Here is a 15,006-nt window from a genome sequence, read left to right on the forward strand (position 1 = left end):
GCTGAGCAAAATCAGCCTGGTAGAGTTCCCAGACGTGACTACTGTTCTCTACATCTATTTTTGTATTTAATTTACACATTTATATTTTGTTTATGGTATATCTAAGCTTGTATCTTTACCACCAATGGCCTGTGTGATTGGTTCTTTTTCCTCCTCTCTGCTGTCGTTGAGTCACTTATTTTATGAATTTAATATTTATACAACTTTTTGTTTCTTGCCTATTTTTCAGAAGTGTAAGAGCCCACTTGTTCAACTAAAGTGTTGAGTAGAAAAGTATGAAAAGTAGATAATTATTTAATTTATCCTCTAAACTGTAACATCTTTTCAAGTACAGTGATGATTTGAATTGTTAAATTTATCTTTTTTTTCCCCCCTCCAGATGCTGCAAGCATGTTCTGTACAACATCTGCCAGTTTCGTATGCTGCATTTCCTCCTCTTATCTCAAGTGATCCCTTTATATTGCACCCTCCACATCTGTCGCCCCACCATCATCCTCACGTGCCACCCCCGGGTCAGTTTGTCCCTTTCCAAACACAACAGTCGCGGTCGGTAAGTAATATTTGAGCATTTATAACGTTGGACAAGTTTATGAAAGAAGGCACAGGACTTAGTTGAGGGGTTGTGTTTTGTTCTGCAACTAGAAGAGTTGGCATACAGTAATACCAACTTAAAATGATCAGTTTTTACTACCATTTTGAGGACTGAATTTTCATTGAAGCTTCTGGTAATTCCATTAAATGATCTAAATTTATGTGTGTGTGTGTGTGTATTGAGATTGTGTGTGTGTAGGCTTTCAGTATATATTACTCCTTCATCTCTATCCATATGACTATGAAATGCAGTGCAATACATTGCAGGAGATATAACTTCCTTGTTTTCAGTTCCCTTTTTTCTCAACCCCTTGACTAAAGTTACTGACTCTTACTGAGATGCAGTTCCACATGTGCTGGTGACCTCGTGGTTGGCAGGGTATTGTACCACTGGGGCATCAAAGTCAAGACTAGTCTGCACGTAGCCAAAGTCCACGTGTAACACACATCCACATCATACTTTTTAGCAGTGGTCACTGGAAAGTGAAGAAACAGGAATCCTGGTTGATTTTGTTCTTTTCCTTTGTCAGACCAAAGGTGCTTATGCCAATTATAGTGCCTCCAATGGCTGCCCAAGCTGAGATCAGCTAAATGATCGTGCCTGAAAACTCCTTGTTGTCTGTGGGCCGGGGCCCAGCTATCCACTGAGCCTAAAAGGGAGTTGCCATTGTAACTTACATCACTACTTTTCGATTCACGTAAGGCCATTCCAATTATAGTAGCATAAGAAATTTTAGGAACAAGAAATCACCATTTGTCCCAACAAGCCTGCCGCTATTCGGTTGACTTTGATCCAACTACAGGAAACTTTGTGTTATCCGAAGGCTAAATGTCCGGCAAGCTCGAGCCACCGGCAAAAATCAGGAGCCGTTTTTTTTCTTTTCGTTGCTTTTTTCTCAACAGTCAAGCTCTGCAAGGTCTGTAGCTAAGCAACAGCTTCAGCTAGAGACGCTACAGAGACGCTTGCCGACTGTTTAGAAGCTGTTGCTAAGCAGCAGGGTTTGTTGATTCACACGGAGCTGAAAATCTCCGTATGTTTCAACATTAGCGCTGGAGTGTCCGGCAGTTTTGAGGGAACGGCAACAGCTCGGTCCCGTCGGTGCGGATAGCACAAAGTTTCCTGTACCTCCTTACCGTATTCTGCCATCTCTTCCAGAAATACTCGTGGTTGTCTCCTGAACTGGTTTATATGATTTGCTCCAGTGGCCTTCCCTTGTAACTTATTCCATATGTCTAATCTTAGTGTACAATAGTTCTGTTGAATTCCCTATTTAATCCTCATTTCCAGCTTTTCTGAAGTCTTTGAAACCTGTATTGATGTGAATAATTTGCCTACAACAACCTCATCAGTCACCTTCTTAATTTTGCTAACTTTGTCGCCTCACCTCAAAATCTTTGGTTTCCTAATGAGAGTAAACCCCATATCTTTGTAATTCCTGAGACCTGATATCACCTTTGTTAACTTTATGCAGCATTTTCTCAAGAGCAATAATATCACTTGTTGGGTGTGATTACCAATGTTACACAAATATTCCACATGGGAGTCTAACCAGTGCCTGGTACAGTAACAGCCTTGTCTCTCTTGATTTATAATCCATCCCTATGCTGTAATGTTATCAGAAACCTTGTTTATTTGCCTTTTTTATTGCTGTGGATCATTGGATGGATAGTTTCAATGATTTTTACACAACAGCCCCAAATCAAAAGTCAAAAAACAATTAGGAAGGCAAAGAGGAACTATGAAATTACATTATCAAGGAACATAAAACAAAACAGTAAAATATTTTACAGGCACATCAATAAAAAAAGGTTGGGATGGGAGTAGGGTCATTAAGGGATAGACAGGATAATACCATAGGTAACGATACAGAGATGGCAGAAATAGTAAATAATTATTTTGCTTCAAAATTTACCAGGGAGATAGAATAGGGGGACATGACATTGGATGATGAGATTAGTAATGAGATAAGTGCATTTAAAATAAAAAGAGGGGATATATTAAATAAACTAATCAAATTCAAAGAGGATAAAACTCCTGGTCCGGATGGATTATATCCATGCATTTTAAAAGAATCTAGGGAAGAGATAGCAGAGGCATTACTACACATATTTAATAATTCATTAGAAAAAGGTGTAATGCCAGAGGACTGGCGGATAGCTAACGTAATACCCATCTTTAAGAAGGAGGATAGAACATGTCATGGGAATTATAGACCAGTCAGCTTAACAACAGTGGTAGGAAAAATAATGGAATCCCTACTAAAGGAGAAAATAGAAGAACATCTAGAAACCAAAAACATAGTAATGAATAGTCAGCATGGATTTCAAAAGGAAAAGTCTTGCTTGACCAACCTCATTGATTTTTTTGAAGAGGTAGCAGTAGACAATAGTAATGCAGTAGATGTAATTTATCTAGATTTTCAAAAGGCCTTTGATAAGGTACCACATGATAGACTGATGAACAAGGTCAGTGAATGCAAAGTTGGGGGACAAGTAGCAGAATGGATAACTAGCTGGCTTCAAGACAGAAAGCAGAGAGTAGGGTTAAAAGGTAGCTATTCACAGTGGCAGAAGGTGGGTAGTAGTGTTCCACAAGGATCAGTGCTGGGACCACTGTTGTTCACAATTTATATTAACGAATCAAAAACACAATTTCTAAAATTGCGGAAGACACCAAATTGGGGGCGATAGTCAATACTAAGGAGGACTGCAACAAATTACAGGAGGACATTAATAAACTTGCAGAATGGGCATATAATTGGCAAATGAAGTTTAACACAGATAAATGTGAGGTATTACATTTTGGTAGGAAGAATAGGGAGGTCACATTACTTGGAGGGTGAGAGTCTAGGTGGGGTAGAGGAACAAAGGGATCTAGGAGTACAAATACACAGATCACTAAAAGTTGCGACACAGTTGCAAGGCCATAATAAAAGCAAACCAAGCACTAGGGTTTATTTCTAGAGGTATAGAATTGAAAAGTAGGGAAGTTATGCTAAACCTGTATCGAACCTTGGTTAGACCACACTTCGAGTACTGCGTACAGTTCTGGTTGCCATATTATAATGTTGGTGAAAAATAGATTCACTCGAGTCTGTCTTAAAGTAAAAGTACACAGTTTATTAACAGAACGTTCTGGGAGAAGAACCATAGACCCCGCGGTCTAGTGGTCACCTTCTCACCATTACAGTGATATCGAAACTTCTTTTATACAGGCAAAACACTACACACAAATGTGTTCACCCAATCATGTTCTCCCAGCAACAAGGTATTGAAACTTTACACAAATGTGTTCATCCAATTATGTTACCCCAGCAACAATTCTCTTGTCTTCAACCAATCACGCTCCCCCAGCAACAACTCCCCTGTCCTCACAGGAATGATATGGAACCTTCTAGAACTTTGGGCGGTTTTTTAATAGTTAATTACAAAATGGGCAGTTTTGCAGCTACCAATTACTGTAACTCATCAATACACACAATTTTGATTCATCTACTTTGCATTATAGAATAGTAGAATTACATTAATACATCCAAAGGGCTTCCAGCAAATAGTTTGCAGAAGGCTGCACCACTGAATAATTGTGAAATATTTAGTGTTTCCCACATTCAATAACTGTTCAACAATAATGTCAAGCACAATGGTTTTAATGGGAGCAGACACAAACAGTTAATTCCTGCCCCGTCTTAAGCTGAGTTTGTTTTGTCTTGTGCCATTGTTTCTTATTTACAAGTTCACTTCTTACAATACATTCTTTAACTCTTTATGTTGCTGCTTTAAGCTATATAATTTTCACCCTAACAGTCCCTCCTGTTGGTTCCTGATCAAAACTTGATTTGTCCTGGGAACCAATGTACCAGAGTAAAAATGGCGGCATGCAGCTCCTTGTTATCCGTTTACGAAATCCAACAACGATCACAATTGTTTATGACACTCTCTTGATGATTCCTTTATGCCATTATTGGCTATTGTCCATTTTGATCCTTCATTCTTATCTGATGTGTCGAAATCATGTCCTTCTCTTTGATATCCATTTTCTCCTTTTCTTTTGTTCGTGTTTCCTTCTTCATCTGTTTATCTGTTTCTTCTTGTGCCTTATGCCATAACTACTGGTTGAACCCTACTCTATCTCTAAGACATTTCTTATACAAATATTCATACAAACGTTACCTGCGCATAAGCATTTTCCATCTAACTGTTTGTACTCCTATATAAACAAAGCTCTCTCTCGAACGTTACAATACTCCTGTCCGACTGGTGCGGCAGGTACAGCATCTTTTGCCAATTGGGCACAACAAAATTTTATCGCTAAGAATGCACAGTACGTTAGGATTATTATAACAAAGACCAACATCAATCCATGTAACAATGAGGGTCCGATTGATCCCAACCACCCGGTTGTCCAATTCCACAGAGTCGATTCAGGTGGTTGTCTAAGTTTTCCCACCTCCTTCCAAATATGTTCGACCAAATTAGTTATATTTTCTGAACTGCCAGGAATGTATGTGCAATACTCCGATCCTATCAGGGCACATGTTCCACCCTTCTCCGCTAGCAGATAATCTAGAGCCATTCTATCCTGTAAGGCAACTGTGCGTATTGCCACCATCTCGGTGTTAATTTTACTCAGTGACTCAGCCGTATCATTGGCTACTTCCTCAAGAATCGAGGCTACAAGCCGAATTTCTTTTATTGCCCTGGCCGTTCCATACCCGGTGAATAGGATAGCGAAGAATCGTTCTGTTTCAGTAATAGCTCTTTTGGATCGATAATGATAATGATTCGCTAGAGAGGGCAAGTGATAAATGTATGGCACCACATATAATGGGAAACAAGGAAATGGCAGACCAACTAAATACATACTTTGGTTCTGTCTTCACAAAGGAGGACACAAATAACCTCCCAGAGATGCCAGGGAACATAGGGTCTAATGAGAGGGAGGAACTGAAAGAAATCAGTATTTGTAGGGAAATGGTGTTAGGAAAATTGATGGGACTGAAGGCCAATAAATCCCCAGGGCCTGATGGTCTACATCCCAGGGTACTTAAGGAAGTAGTCCTAGAGATAGTAGATGCATTGCTGGTCATCTTCCAGAACTCGATAGACTCTGGAACAGTACCCATGGATTGGAGGGTAGCTAATGTTACCCCACTGTTCAAAAAAGGTGGTAGAGAATTTTTTGAGGATGTAACTGGTAAAATAGATAAGGGAGAACCAGTGGATGTGGTGTATTTGGACTTTCAGAAGGCTTTCGATAAGCTCCCACATAAGAGATTAGCGTGCAAAATTAAGGCATATGGGATTGGGGGCAAGGTATTGACTTGGATAGAGAACTGGTTGGCAGACAGAAAGCAAAGAGTTGGAATAAACGGGTCGTTTTCCGAGTGGCAGGCAGTGACTAGTGGGGTACCGCAAGGATCGGTCCTAGGACCCCAGCTGTTCACAATATATATTAATGATCTGGACGAGGGAATTGGATGTAATATCTCCAAATTTGCAGACGACACAAAGCTGGGTGGGAGGGTATGCTGTCAGGAGGATGTCGTGAAACTCCAGTACAATTTGGACAGGTTGGGTGATTGGGCAGAAACATGGCAAATGCACTATAATGTGGATAAATGTGAGGTTATCCACTTTGGTGGCAAAAACAGGAAGGCAGATTATTATTTGAATGGCAATAGATTGGGAGAAGGGGAAGTGCAAAGAGACCTGGGTGTTATTGTGCACCAGTCGCTGAAGGTAAGCATGCAGGTGCAGCAGGCGGTTAAGAAGGCAAATGGTATGTTGGCCTTCGTAGCAAGAGGGTTCGAGTACAATAACAAGGATGTATTGCTGCAGTTGTACAGGGCCTTGGTGAGACCGCACCTTGAGTATTGTGTGCAGTTTTGGTCGCCTTACCTGAGGAAGGACGTTCTTGCCATGGAGGGAGTGCAGCGAAGATTCACCAGGCTGATACCTGGGATGGCAGGAATGACGTACGAGGAGAGATTGTGTCGATTGGGCTTATACTCACTGGAGTTTAGAAGATTGAGAGGGGATCTCATCGAAACCTATAAAATTCTGTCAGGTCTGGACAGACTAGATGCAGAAAGGATGTTTCTGATGGCCGGGGAGTCCAGAACCAGGGGTCATAGTCTAAGGATAAGGGGTAAGCCATTTAGGACTGAAATGAGGAGGAATTTCTTCACCCAGAGAGTGGTGAACCTGTGGAATTCTCTGCCACAGAGGGTGGTGGAGGCCAGTTCATTAAATATATTCAAGAAAGAGTTGGATATATTTCTTGAGGCTAAAGGGATATGGGGAGAAGGCAGGGACAGGGTACTGAATTTGGATGATCAGCCATGATCTCATTGAATGGCGGAGCAGGCTCGAAGGGCCGAATGGCCTACTCCTGCTCCTATCTTCTATGTTTCTATGCCAGGTAACATGATCCTGTCCAGCCCCATGGCAACCAGGGGTATGCCTTGTGGCCACAAATAAAGTATGTCCCATTGTACGAGGTGGTTTTATCAACATCAAACCCTGTAGATACCAGGGAGTAGTTGAAAGTACCTGTCTGGTTGGCGTATGGGACTTCCAGTGTACAACCATAAACTGAGAGGACGTATAAAGGGGAAACCCGTCTGCAGTAGCAGTTACTGTAAAATTATACGCGCACCGACTAGTGCCTACGGATATTCCCCCAGTCAAATTCTTTACTAAACATATTGTCCCCGGTAGCCTTCCCACACCTGTGGTCTTGGTGAGGGTGAGGAAGGGAGGCTGTTGGGAGCGGTCATACCCTGGTTGGTACCACCCTTCGAAGGTATTCATATAATATCCCCCTGCTTCCCAGGACTCTGCAGATATGGGGTAAAATGACAAAGTAGAGGATGCCTCTCTCTTTCCGTCTGTTACCACAGACGCAACTCATCATCCTGGGGGATTGGCATGTGCCATTCTGGTATATATACCACTCTACTACTTCTGACAGATTAAGTGGGACAGGTCTAAGAGGAATCCCTCCTTTTTAGAGTGGATAGGGATTTGGGTACATACCCAACAACCTCTTTCCTTATTGTTTTCCGTAGCATATTTGTGGGACATATACAAAAAGGTATTCACCTTCAGTTCGCTACGTCGCTTGTTATCATTCTCTGGTCCGGGGACCTGTCTCATCATAACAATTAGGCAGGCACCCACTACACACGCACATAACAGCAGTATCCCTTTTTCCATTATTACAACAGTTGTCCTCTTTTTTTTAAACAAGAACCGGAAATCACGCACGCATTACGCTTGCATTAACATCGAACAATTCTTATCACTTTATGTTAACAACTTCCCAAAGGCTATATCGCCAACCCTAACTGTTTGTTGCTTGTAGATTCTATTCTCCTGTGGGGATAGATAAAATATCATCATTAGCTTAAGTCCTCGAACATAACCATTTGGACTTCCTCCCGCCTTGGGGCTAGTTGGGCTCGGCGGGATTGTTCCCATACGTACTTCAGGATGCGCCCCAAGGTGTATCCTATTAGGATAATACATATTATCCATACCACTGTTCGTACTATCATCCATTCCCATTTTTTGTATTGCCTGATATATTCTTCACTATCTGTAAAGGGTATCTGTTCTGGTGTAGCCATTGCTAAGCTGATGAAGGGTCATAGACTTTCAACTACGTCCAGTGCTTCCATCGTCCCATGCCCTTCATATCAATGCAAGCACATGTATCCCCACTAATTAGAATTTGGTATGGCCCTGACCACTTTGGTGCAAATCTGGGTTTCTCAGGTAGATTTTTAACCATCACCTTAGTCCCCGCCGGAGGAATGTACGGGAGCGCAGTTAACTCAAAATCTTTGTCCTTTTCCTCCTGCTGATCCTGAGTTTGTTGCCTCATTTCTTTCAACTGGTCACTTAATTCCAATACGTATCTACGGATTTTGTCCTTGAGGGGGCCTACCTCTTCCCTACCAGTTATTATTCCATGGGGAAGCCGCATTGCCCTTCCCGTCATTAATTCGTATGGGGATAAGCCCGTCGTTCGATTCGGAATTGCCCGCAACTTCATTAATACGGCTGGCAACACATCTACCCATTGTTGTTGCCTTTCTCCTAGGGCCTTGGCTAGGGCTGTTTTTAAAGTTCGATTCATTTGTTCCACCATCCCGGAACTTTGGGGATGATAGGGGATGTGGAATTTTTGTTTTATTCCCATCCATTCACATCTTTTTCACTACAGCTCCTGTAAAATATGTCCCTTGGTCGGAATCGATCTGTACTGGCACTCCCCATCTGGGAATTACTTCTTCTGCCATGATTTTAGCTACAGTGGTGGCTGTACAATCCCGAGTCGCAAACGTCTCAACCCATCTGGTGAATTGATCTATGATTACCAAACAATATTTTCGTCCCCTGGAAGTGGGAAGTGGACCCGTGAAGTCTATCTGTATATTTTCCCATGGCCCTCGGGGTTGGTGGACTAATCGTATCTTTATCGGTCGCCCTGGGTTATACTGTGCACACCTCAGACACCGTTGACAGTACTTTGCCGCGTCCTTTCCCAAACCCAGCCACCACCATTCTTTACTTAATAACTCAATCATTGCTCCCCTTCCTGTGTGGGTATCCCCGTGGTGCAATTCCAGGAGTATCTGTCGGATACATGTCGGAGCCACCACCTTTCCATCCTTTCGCCAGATTCCCCCGGAATCTGGCCTGCCCCCTGCGCGATGCCATTCTTGTCTTTCTCCTTCAGAGACATCTTTGTGCAACTCACTGATGTCTATGTGTTCTACCTGGACGCTTGACACTCTCTCCTCAACTAGTTCTTGTTCAAGGGCTTGTCTTGCTGCTAAATCTGCAGCCTGATTCCCTTTTTGCTCTGGGCTTTCCACCTTCTGGTGTGCCTTTATTTTTACCACGGCTGCTTGTAAAGGAGCCTCTGCGGCTTCCAAGAGAGCCTTTATCCGTTCCTCATGTTTGATGGAATCCCCCCCAAGCAGTCATATAATCGTGTACTACTCCGAAGGCATATCTACTATCTGTGTATATAATATATATATATATATTGGCTGTTTTCCCCTTTGCCAATTCCAACGCCTTTGGTAAAGCTACTATCTCCGCTACCTGCGCCAATAACCCACCATCGAGTCGTCCTGACGCCTCGGTTTTCAACTGCCCATTGACCACCGCCCATCCTGTACGTGGGGCCTCCTCAATGTACTCTCAAGACCCATCAATGTACAAGGTGACTTGTGCTCCTTCCAACGGTTCATCTCGTATTTTTCCTTCCCCTACTTCCTCGTCTACGTCAGCGCATCTATGGGGGTCACCTGCCCCCAGCATACCTTCCGCCGGGTTTTCCCCTGTATCGCGGACAATCAAAACCGACTTGTCTCGGGGAATCAGGACCGCCTCCCAACGCGCTCTGCGCATGTTGGACACTGACCGTAATTTGTTATTGTTTAACATTTCTACCAAAGTGTGCTTAGTGTGTAAAATAATATCCCTGGTCATCACAGTTGGTTCACTCACTTTTACTGCCCAGGCCGCACAATCCAGTGCCAGCACACACCGTGATAGTCCTGCCACAACTGGTGACTGTTGCGTAGAATAATATGCTACTGGGCGTCTTCTGTCCCCATGTTGCTGGGTCACCACTGCTGCGTAGAATCCTCCCTCATTCTCACAGTGGAGATGGAAGGGTTTCCCCATATCGGGTAATCCCAGCCTGGGGGCCGCCATTAAGGCTTGTTTCAAATCCCCATATGCGCTCTCCTGCTCAGGTCTCCAGTCAATCCCGGCATTACCGGGATTCCCTCCTTTTACCAGTCTCTGAATTGGCTCTGCTATTGCTGCAAAGTTTGGGATGAAATTCCTGCTGTAATTAAACAACCCCAAGACCTTCCTGACTCCTCTTACTGTTACTGGCCTTGGCATGTCCTGTATGGCTTTCTTACAGTCTTCGGGCATAGATCTGTCCCCTTGGGACAGCTGTTGCCCCAAATATGCTACTGTGCAATCTGTGCTTTCTTTGGGTTTGCCTTAAAACCACCTTCCGCTAGTGCCTGTAAAATTACGATCAGAGCTGCGGCATGTCCCTCTTCGTCCTCTGACGCTATCAACAGATCGTCCACGTATTGGAGTACTGTGCTCTGGTACGGGGTGAGGTCGATCGGCTCCAATAAAGAACTCCTCACCCGGTGAAATATTGCCAGACTGTTGTGGAACCCCTGAGGCAATCGGGTCCAAGTATACTGTTTATCCCCGATTGTAAAAGCAAATTTTTCCTGCGATTCTCGGTCCAAGGGTAAGGACCAGAAACTGTTTGCTATGTCCAGAACTGTAAATACCTTATGTTCTGGGCTCAGTCCGTTGAGAATCGTGGCGGGACTAGCCACTATTGGGTGCAGTTTTGGAGTTACCTTATTTAGTTCCGTGTAGTCAATAGTTAATCTAAATGACCCATCTGGTTTCGTGATGGGCCACACTGGGGAATTAGTAGTACTTTCTGTAACCCTAACTATTCCTTTTTCTTCCAGATCACGTACTATCTTAACTATTGCTGTCTGAGCCTCTGACTTAATTGGATACTGTTTATGTGGTTTGTGACTTGGGCCAGGTACTACTACAGGGGGCGTTTTTGCCAAACCCGTGTCTTGTTTTGATTCTGCCAATACTGTCTTTACTGCTTCACATATTACCTTATATGGCTGTTTCACCTGGTTCCAATCTTGGGTCAATACCCCGGCACTCCCTACCTTTGCCAAATGGGACAAGGGTTTGGTTGTTTTTGCCTTATTCCCATCCGGCAGAGGCCAAATTATCTTACTCTGTCCGGGATCCACTAGTAAGTTAAACTCTCTTAGTAAATCAATGCCCATTATTGTTCCTTCGTTATTGGGACATACATAAAATTGTGCCGGTAGTAACTTCCCGGCTATTTCCAATGTTTGCACTTCACTTCGATATGCTGGGATCTTGGTTCCTCCCAGACCTATTATATACATTTTGTGTTTAGTGACGGGTAATGGTAGATTCGTGAGAGACACTGTCGCTCCGGTATCTATTAACATATCACACTGTTGGCCCCCTAACAATGCTGGTACATAGACCCGGTTCTCATCTGCCTCCCTCCTAACGGGGGCCACTGCCTGTCATTTAGTTCCCTGTGCTTTTAGGAATTCGAGCAACTGTTGGTAATCCCCTGGGGTACTTGGGGTAGTTGTGTTCACTTGGGTCTCCCGTTTTGTCCAACAATGGTTAGTGGTATGGCCCAATTTTCCGCAGTTATTACAACTGAGGAGGTTCTGTTTTGGGCCCCTACATTCTTTAGCTATATGTCCCATTTTCCCGCAGTTAAAATAGACCCCTTTCTTCCTTTGTGGTGCCTGTCCTGACTGGGTGCCAGCAGCGCCTACCCATTCTTGTTTTATCTGTCTTTCATGCGGCTGGTCATCCTTCCCATCTATCTGGCAAGCCCATCTTACGGCTGTGTCGTACGTGTCGGCCACCACCACACCCATTTTCAATATTTTCTGATGTTCTGCGGATAACCCGTCTTTAGACATTTTTATAAACACGGCATCATCCCGCAGGGGATTATCTTGTCCTGATGACTCTTGATACTGATACCACAGTCGTTCTCCATAGATGTTTGCGTTCTCACCTTTTTTTTGCCTTATTTGCATGATCAATCCCCAGTTGGCTGTTGCTGCCCCCATTACAAGTTGTACCACATTCTTAAAGTTATTCCTAGCTGTGTTTCGATTGGCTTCGGTTTCGTTAATTTGGGGTATCCAATTCCCACTTTTATATAAGTCAGCTACTTGTTCCCACTTATCTCTGGGGCATTTAGCCCGTACCAACTGATGCATATCTCTCTCATGCATGTCATGGATCTCGTAGAGTTCCTGTAATTTCTGCCAGAACTGGACGTTCCGGGTCCTCACCTTCAACTCTTCTAAATCTTGATTAATCATCTGTTTCTCAGCAGGCGTGAAAGCCTTGTACGTCAAAGGGTTTTGGGCATTCTGTGTGCGTCTAAGTGGTGCCGCGTTGACGGTCTTAATGTTGTCCTCACTTTGAGTCCTCTAGTGGTGCAGTGGCTTCCGCCTTGTTGTAAGATGGGGGCCTTTCCTCAACCCCCCTTCCTGCGGCGCATAGTCCCACATTTATTTCATTCCAAAGTCCTGACCTGTCCATCCTATATCCATCTTTCCACTGTGTTCCATTTTTCAGGAACTCATTTTCCTGTTCCAATACTTCTATCCTTTCTCTATGCCTCATCAATCTACAGCGCAATTCGCTATTCTTTTGTATCATTGATACCAATTGATTTACCAAAATGACTCCCGCCTTTTTGCCTCTTTGTTGTTTCTGTTTATCCCACCACTCCCTCTGAGCGGCTGGCGTCTGAAACGGGCCCCACCCGTCCTTCCGCATCTTGTCTACCATACCCTTCTGGTCATCTGCATAGAACCTCGAGAGAGAGAGAGAGAGAGAGAGAGAGAGAGAGAGAGAGAGAGAGACCCAGGGGGTCCCCACTCTATTTCTTTCCCCGATGCCATAACTAGTCCAACTTCAGACTTACCTTCGGCTGAGTTCCTCTATTCGGGCTGGTCTGCGACTCCTGAAACAATTTCTGGTTAGACAATTTTGGCGTTTGTATCTCAATTTGGACCTACTCTTACCCTTCTCTTCCTTCTCACACAGTCAGGCACATATATAGTCCTCGACCTCACGATCCTAGGATACTTTTGAGTCTCTCAGCCTACTTAATCCTGGCCATCATGTGGGGCCCAATTGCCCTCTTAATTCCGGCGCAGGCCAGGATCGATGAGACAGGTATCCTCCTTGTCCGTGTCGATCAGTCAAGTACCATTCATTCCTTCACGACTTTTATCGCAACACAGTGTTCCCTATTTCATATAATTCACACCATACAACTGTGTTCTCCTACCTTTTGCAGACTTTTACTTGATTCGTGATGCTACAGCACTGTTCCTCCGCCTCCCCAGATGACTCAATTTCTGGATGGTCAAAATTTGACTTCTCATCCGGGTTCACTGGTGCGGGCGGTCTTTCAGTTCCGGAGCATCCTGCCGACTACGCCAATTTGTTGGTGAAAAATAGATTCACTCGAGTCTGTCTTAAAGTAAAAGTACACAGTTTATTAACAGAACGTTCTGGGAGAAGAACCATAGACCCTGCGGTCTAGTGGTCACCTTCTCACCATTACAGTGATATCGAAACTTCTTTTATACAGGCAAAACACTACACACAAATGTGTTCACCCAATCATGTTCTCCCAGCAACAAGGTATTGAAACTTTACACAAATGTGTTCATCCAATTATGTTACCCCAGCAACAATTCTCTTGTCCTCATCCAATCACGTTCCCCCAGCAGCAAGGTATTGAAACTTCTTTTATACATTATAGCCAAATGTTACACACCGGTGTCTTCAACCAATCACGCTCCCCCAGCAACAACTCCCCTCTCCTCACAGGAATGATATGGAACCTTCTAGAACTTTGGGTGGTTTTTTAATAGTTAATTACAAAATGGGCAGTTTTGCAGCAACTCATCAATACACACAATTTTGATTCATCTACTTTGCATTATAGATTAGTAGAATTACATTACTACATCCAAAGGGCTTCCAGCAAATAGTTTGCAGAAGGCTGCACCACTGAATAATTGTGAAATATTTAGTGTTTCCCACATTCAGTAACTGCTCAACAATAATGTCAAGCACAATGGTTTTAATGGGAGCAGACACAAACAGTTAATTCCTGCCCCGTCTTAAGCTGAGTTTGTTTTGTCTTGTGCCATTGTTTCTTATTTACAAGTTCACTTCTTACAATACATTCTTTAACTCTTTATGTTGCTGCTTTATTAAGCTATATAATTTTCACCCTAACAATAGAAAGGATATAGCGGCACTGGAGAGGGTGCAGAGAAGATTTACAAGGATGATACCAGAAATGCGAGGGTATACATATCAGGAAAGGATGAATAGGCTGGGTCTCTTTTCTCTTGAAAAAAGAAGGCTGAGGGGTGACCTAATAGAGATCTTTAAAATTATGAAAGGATTTGATAGAGTGGATACAGAGAGAATGTTTCCACTTTTGGGGAAGAGCATAACTAGAGGCCATCAATATAAGATAGCCACCAAGAAATCCAATAGGGAATTCAGAAGAAACTTCTTTACCCAAAAAGTGGTGAGAATGTGGAACTCGCTACCACAGAGAGTGGTTGAAGCAAGAAGTATCGATGCTTTTAAGTCGAGGCAGGAGAAGGGAATAGAGGGTTATGCTGATAGATTTAGATGAGGAAAGACTGGAGGAGGCTCGAGTGGAGCATAAACGCCGGCATGGACTGGTTGGGCCGAATGGCCTGTTTCTGTGCCGTATATCCTATG

At 43.5% G+C, this 15,006-nt stretch overlaps 1 protein-coding gene across 3 annotated transcripts in view; it reads left to right on the forward strand.

The window, feature by feature from the left end:
- Positions 1-15,006, forward strand: part of rnf38 (ring finger protein 38) — a 271,228-nt gene that overhangs the window by 209,403 nt on the left and 46,819 nt on the right. For all 3 annotated transcript variants that reach the window (XM_085983718.1, XM_085983721.1, XM_085983725.1), the window contains exon 6: positions 380-550. In XM_085983718.1, coding sequence (XP_085839844.1) covers positions 380-550 — 171 coding nt within the window. The remainder of the gene's footprint in view (positions 1-379; positions 551-15,006) is intronic.

Source organism: Somniosus microcephalus, chromosome 1 (assembly GCF_052327205.1).
Source record: "Somniosus microcephalus isolate GS21.2 chromosome 1, FLI_Smic_1.0, whole genome shotgun sequence".
In the NCBI taxonomy this organism is placed as follows: domain Eukaryota; kingdom Metazoa; phylum Chordata; class Chondrichthyes; order Squaliformes; family Somniosidae; genus Somniosus; species Somniosus microcephalus.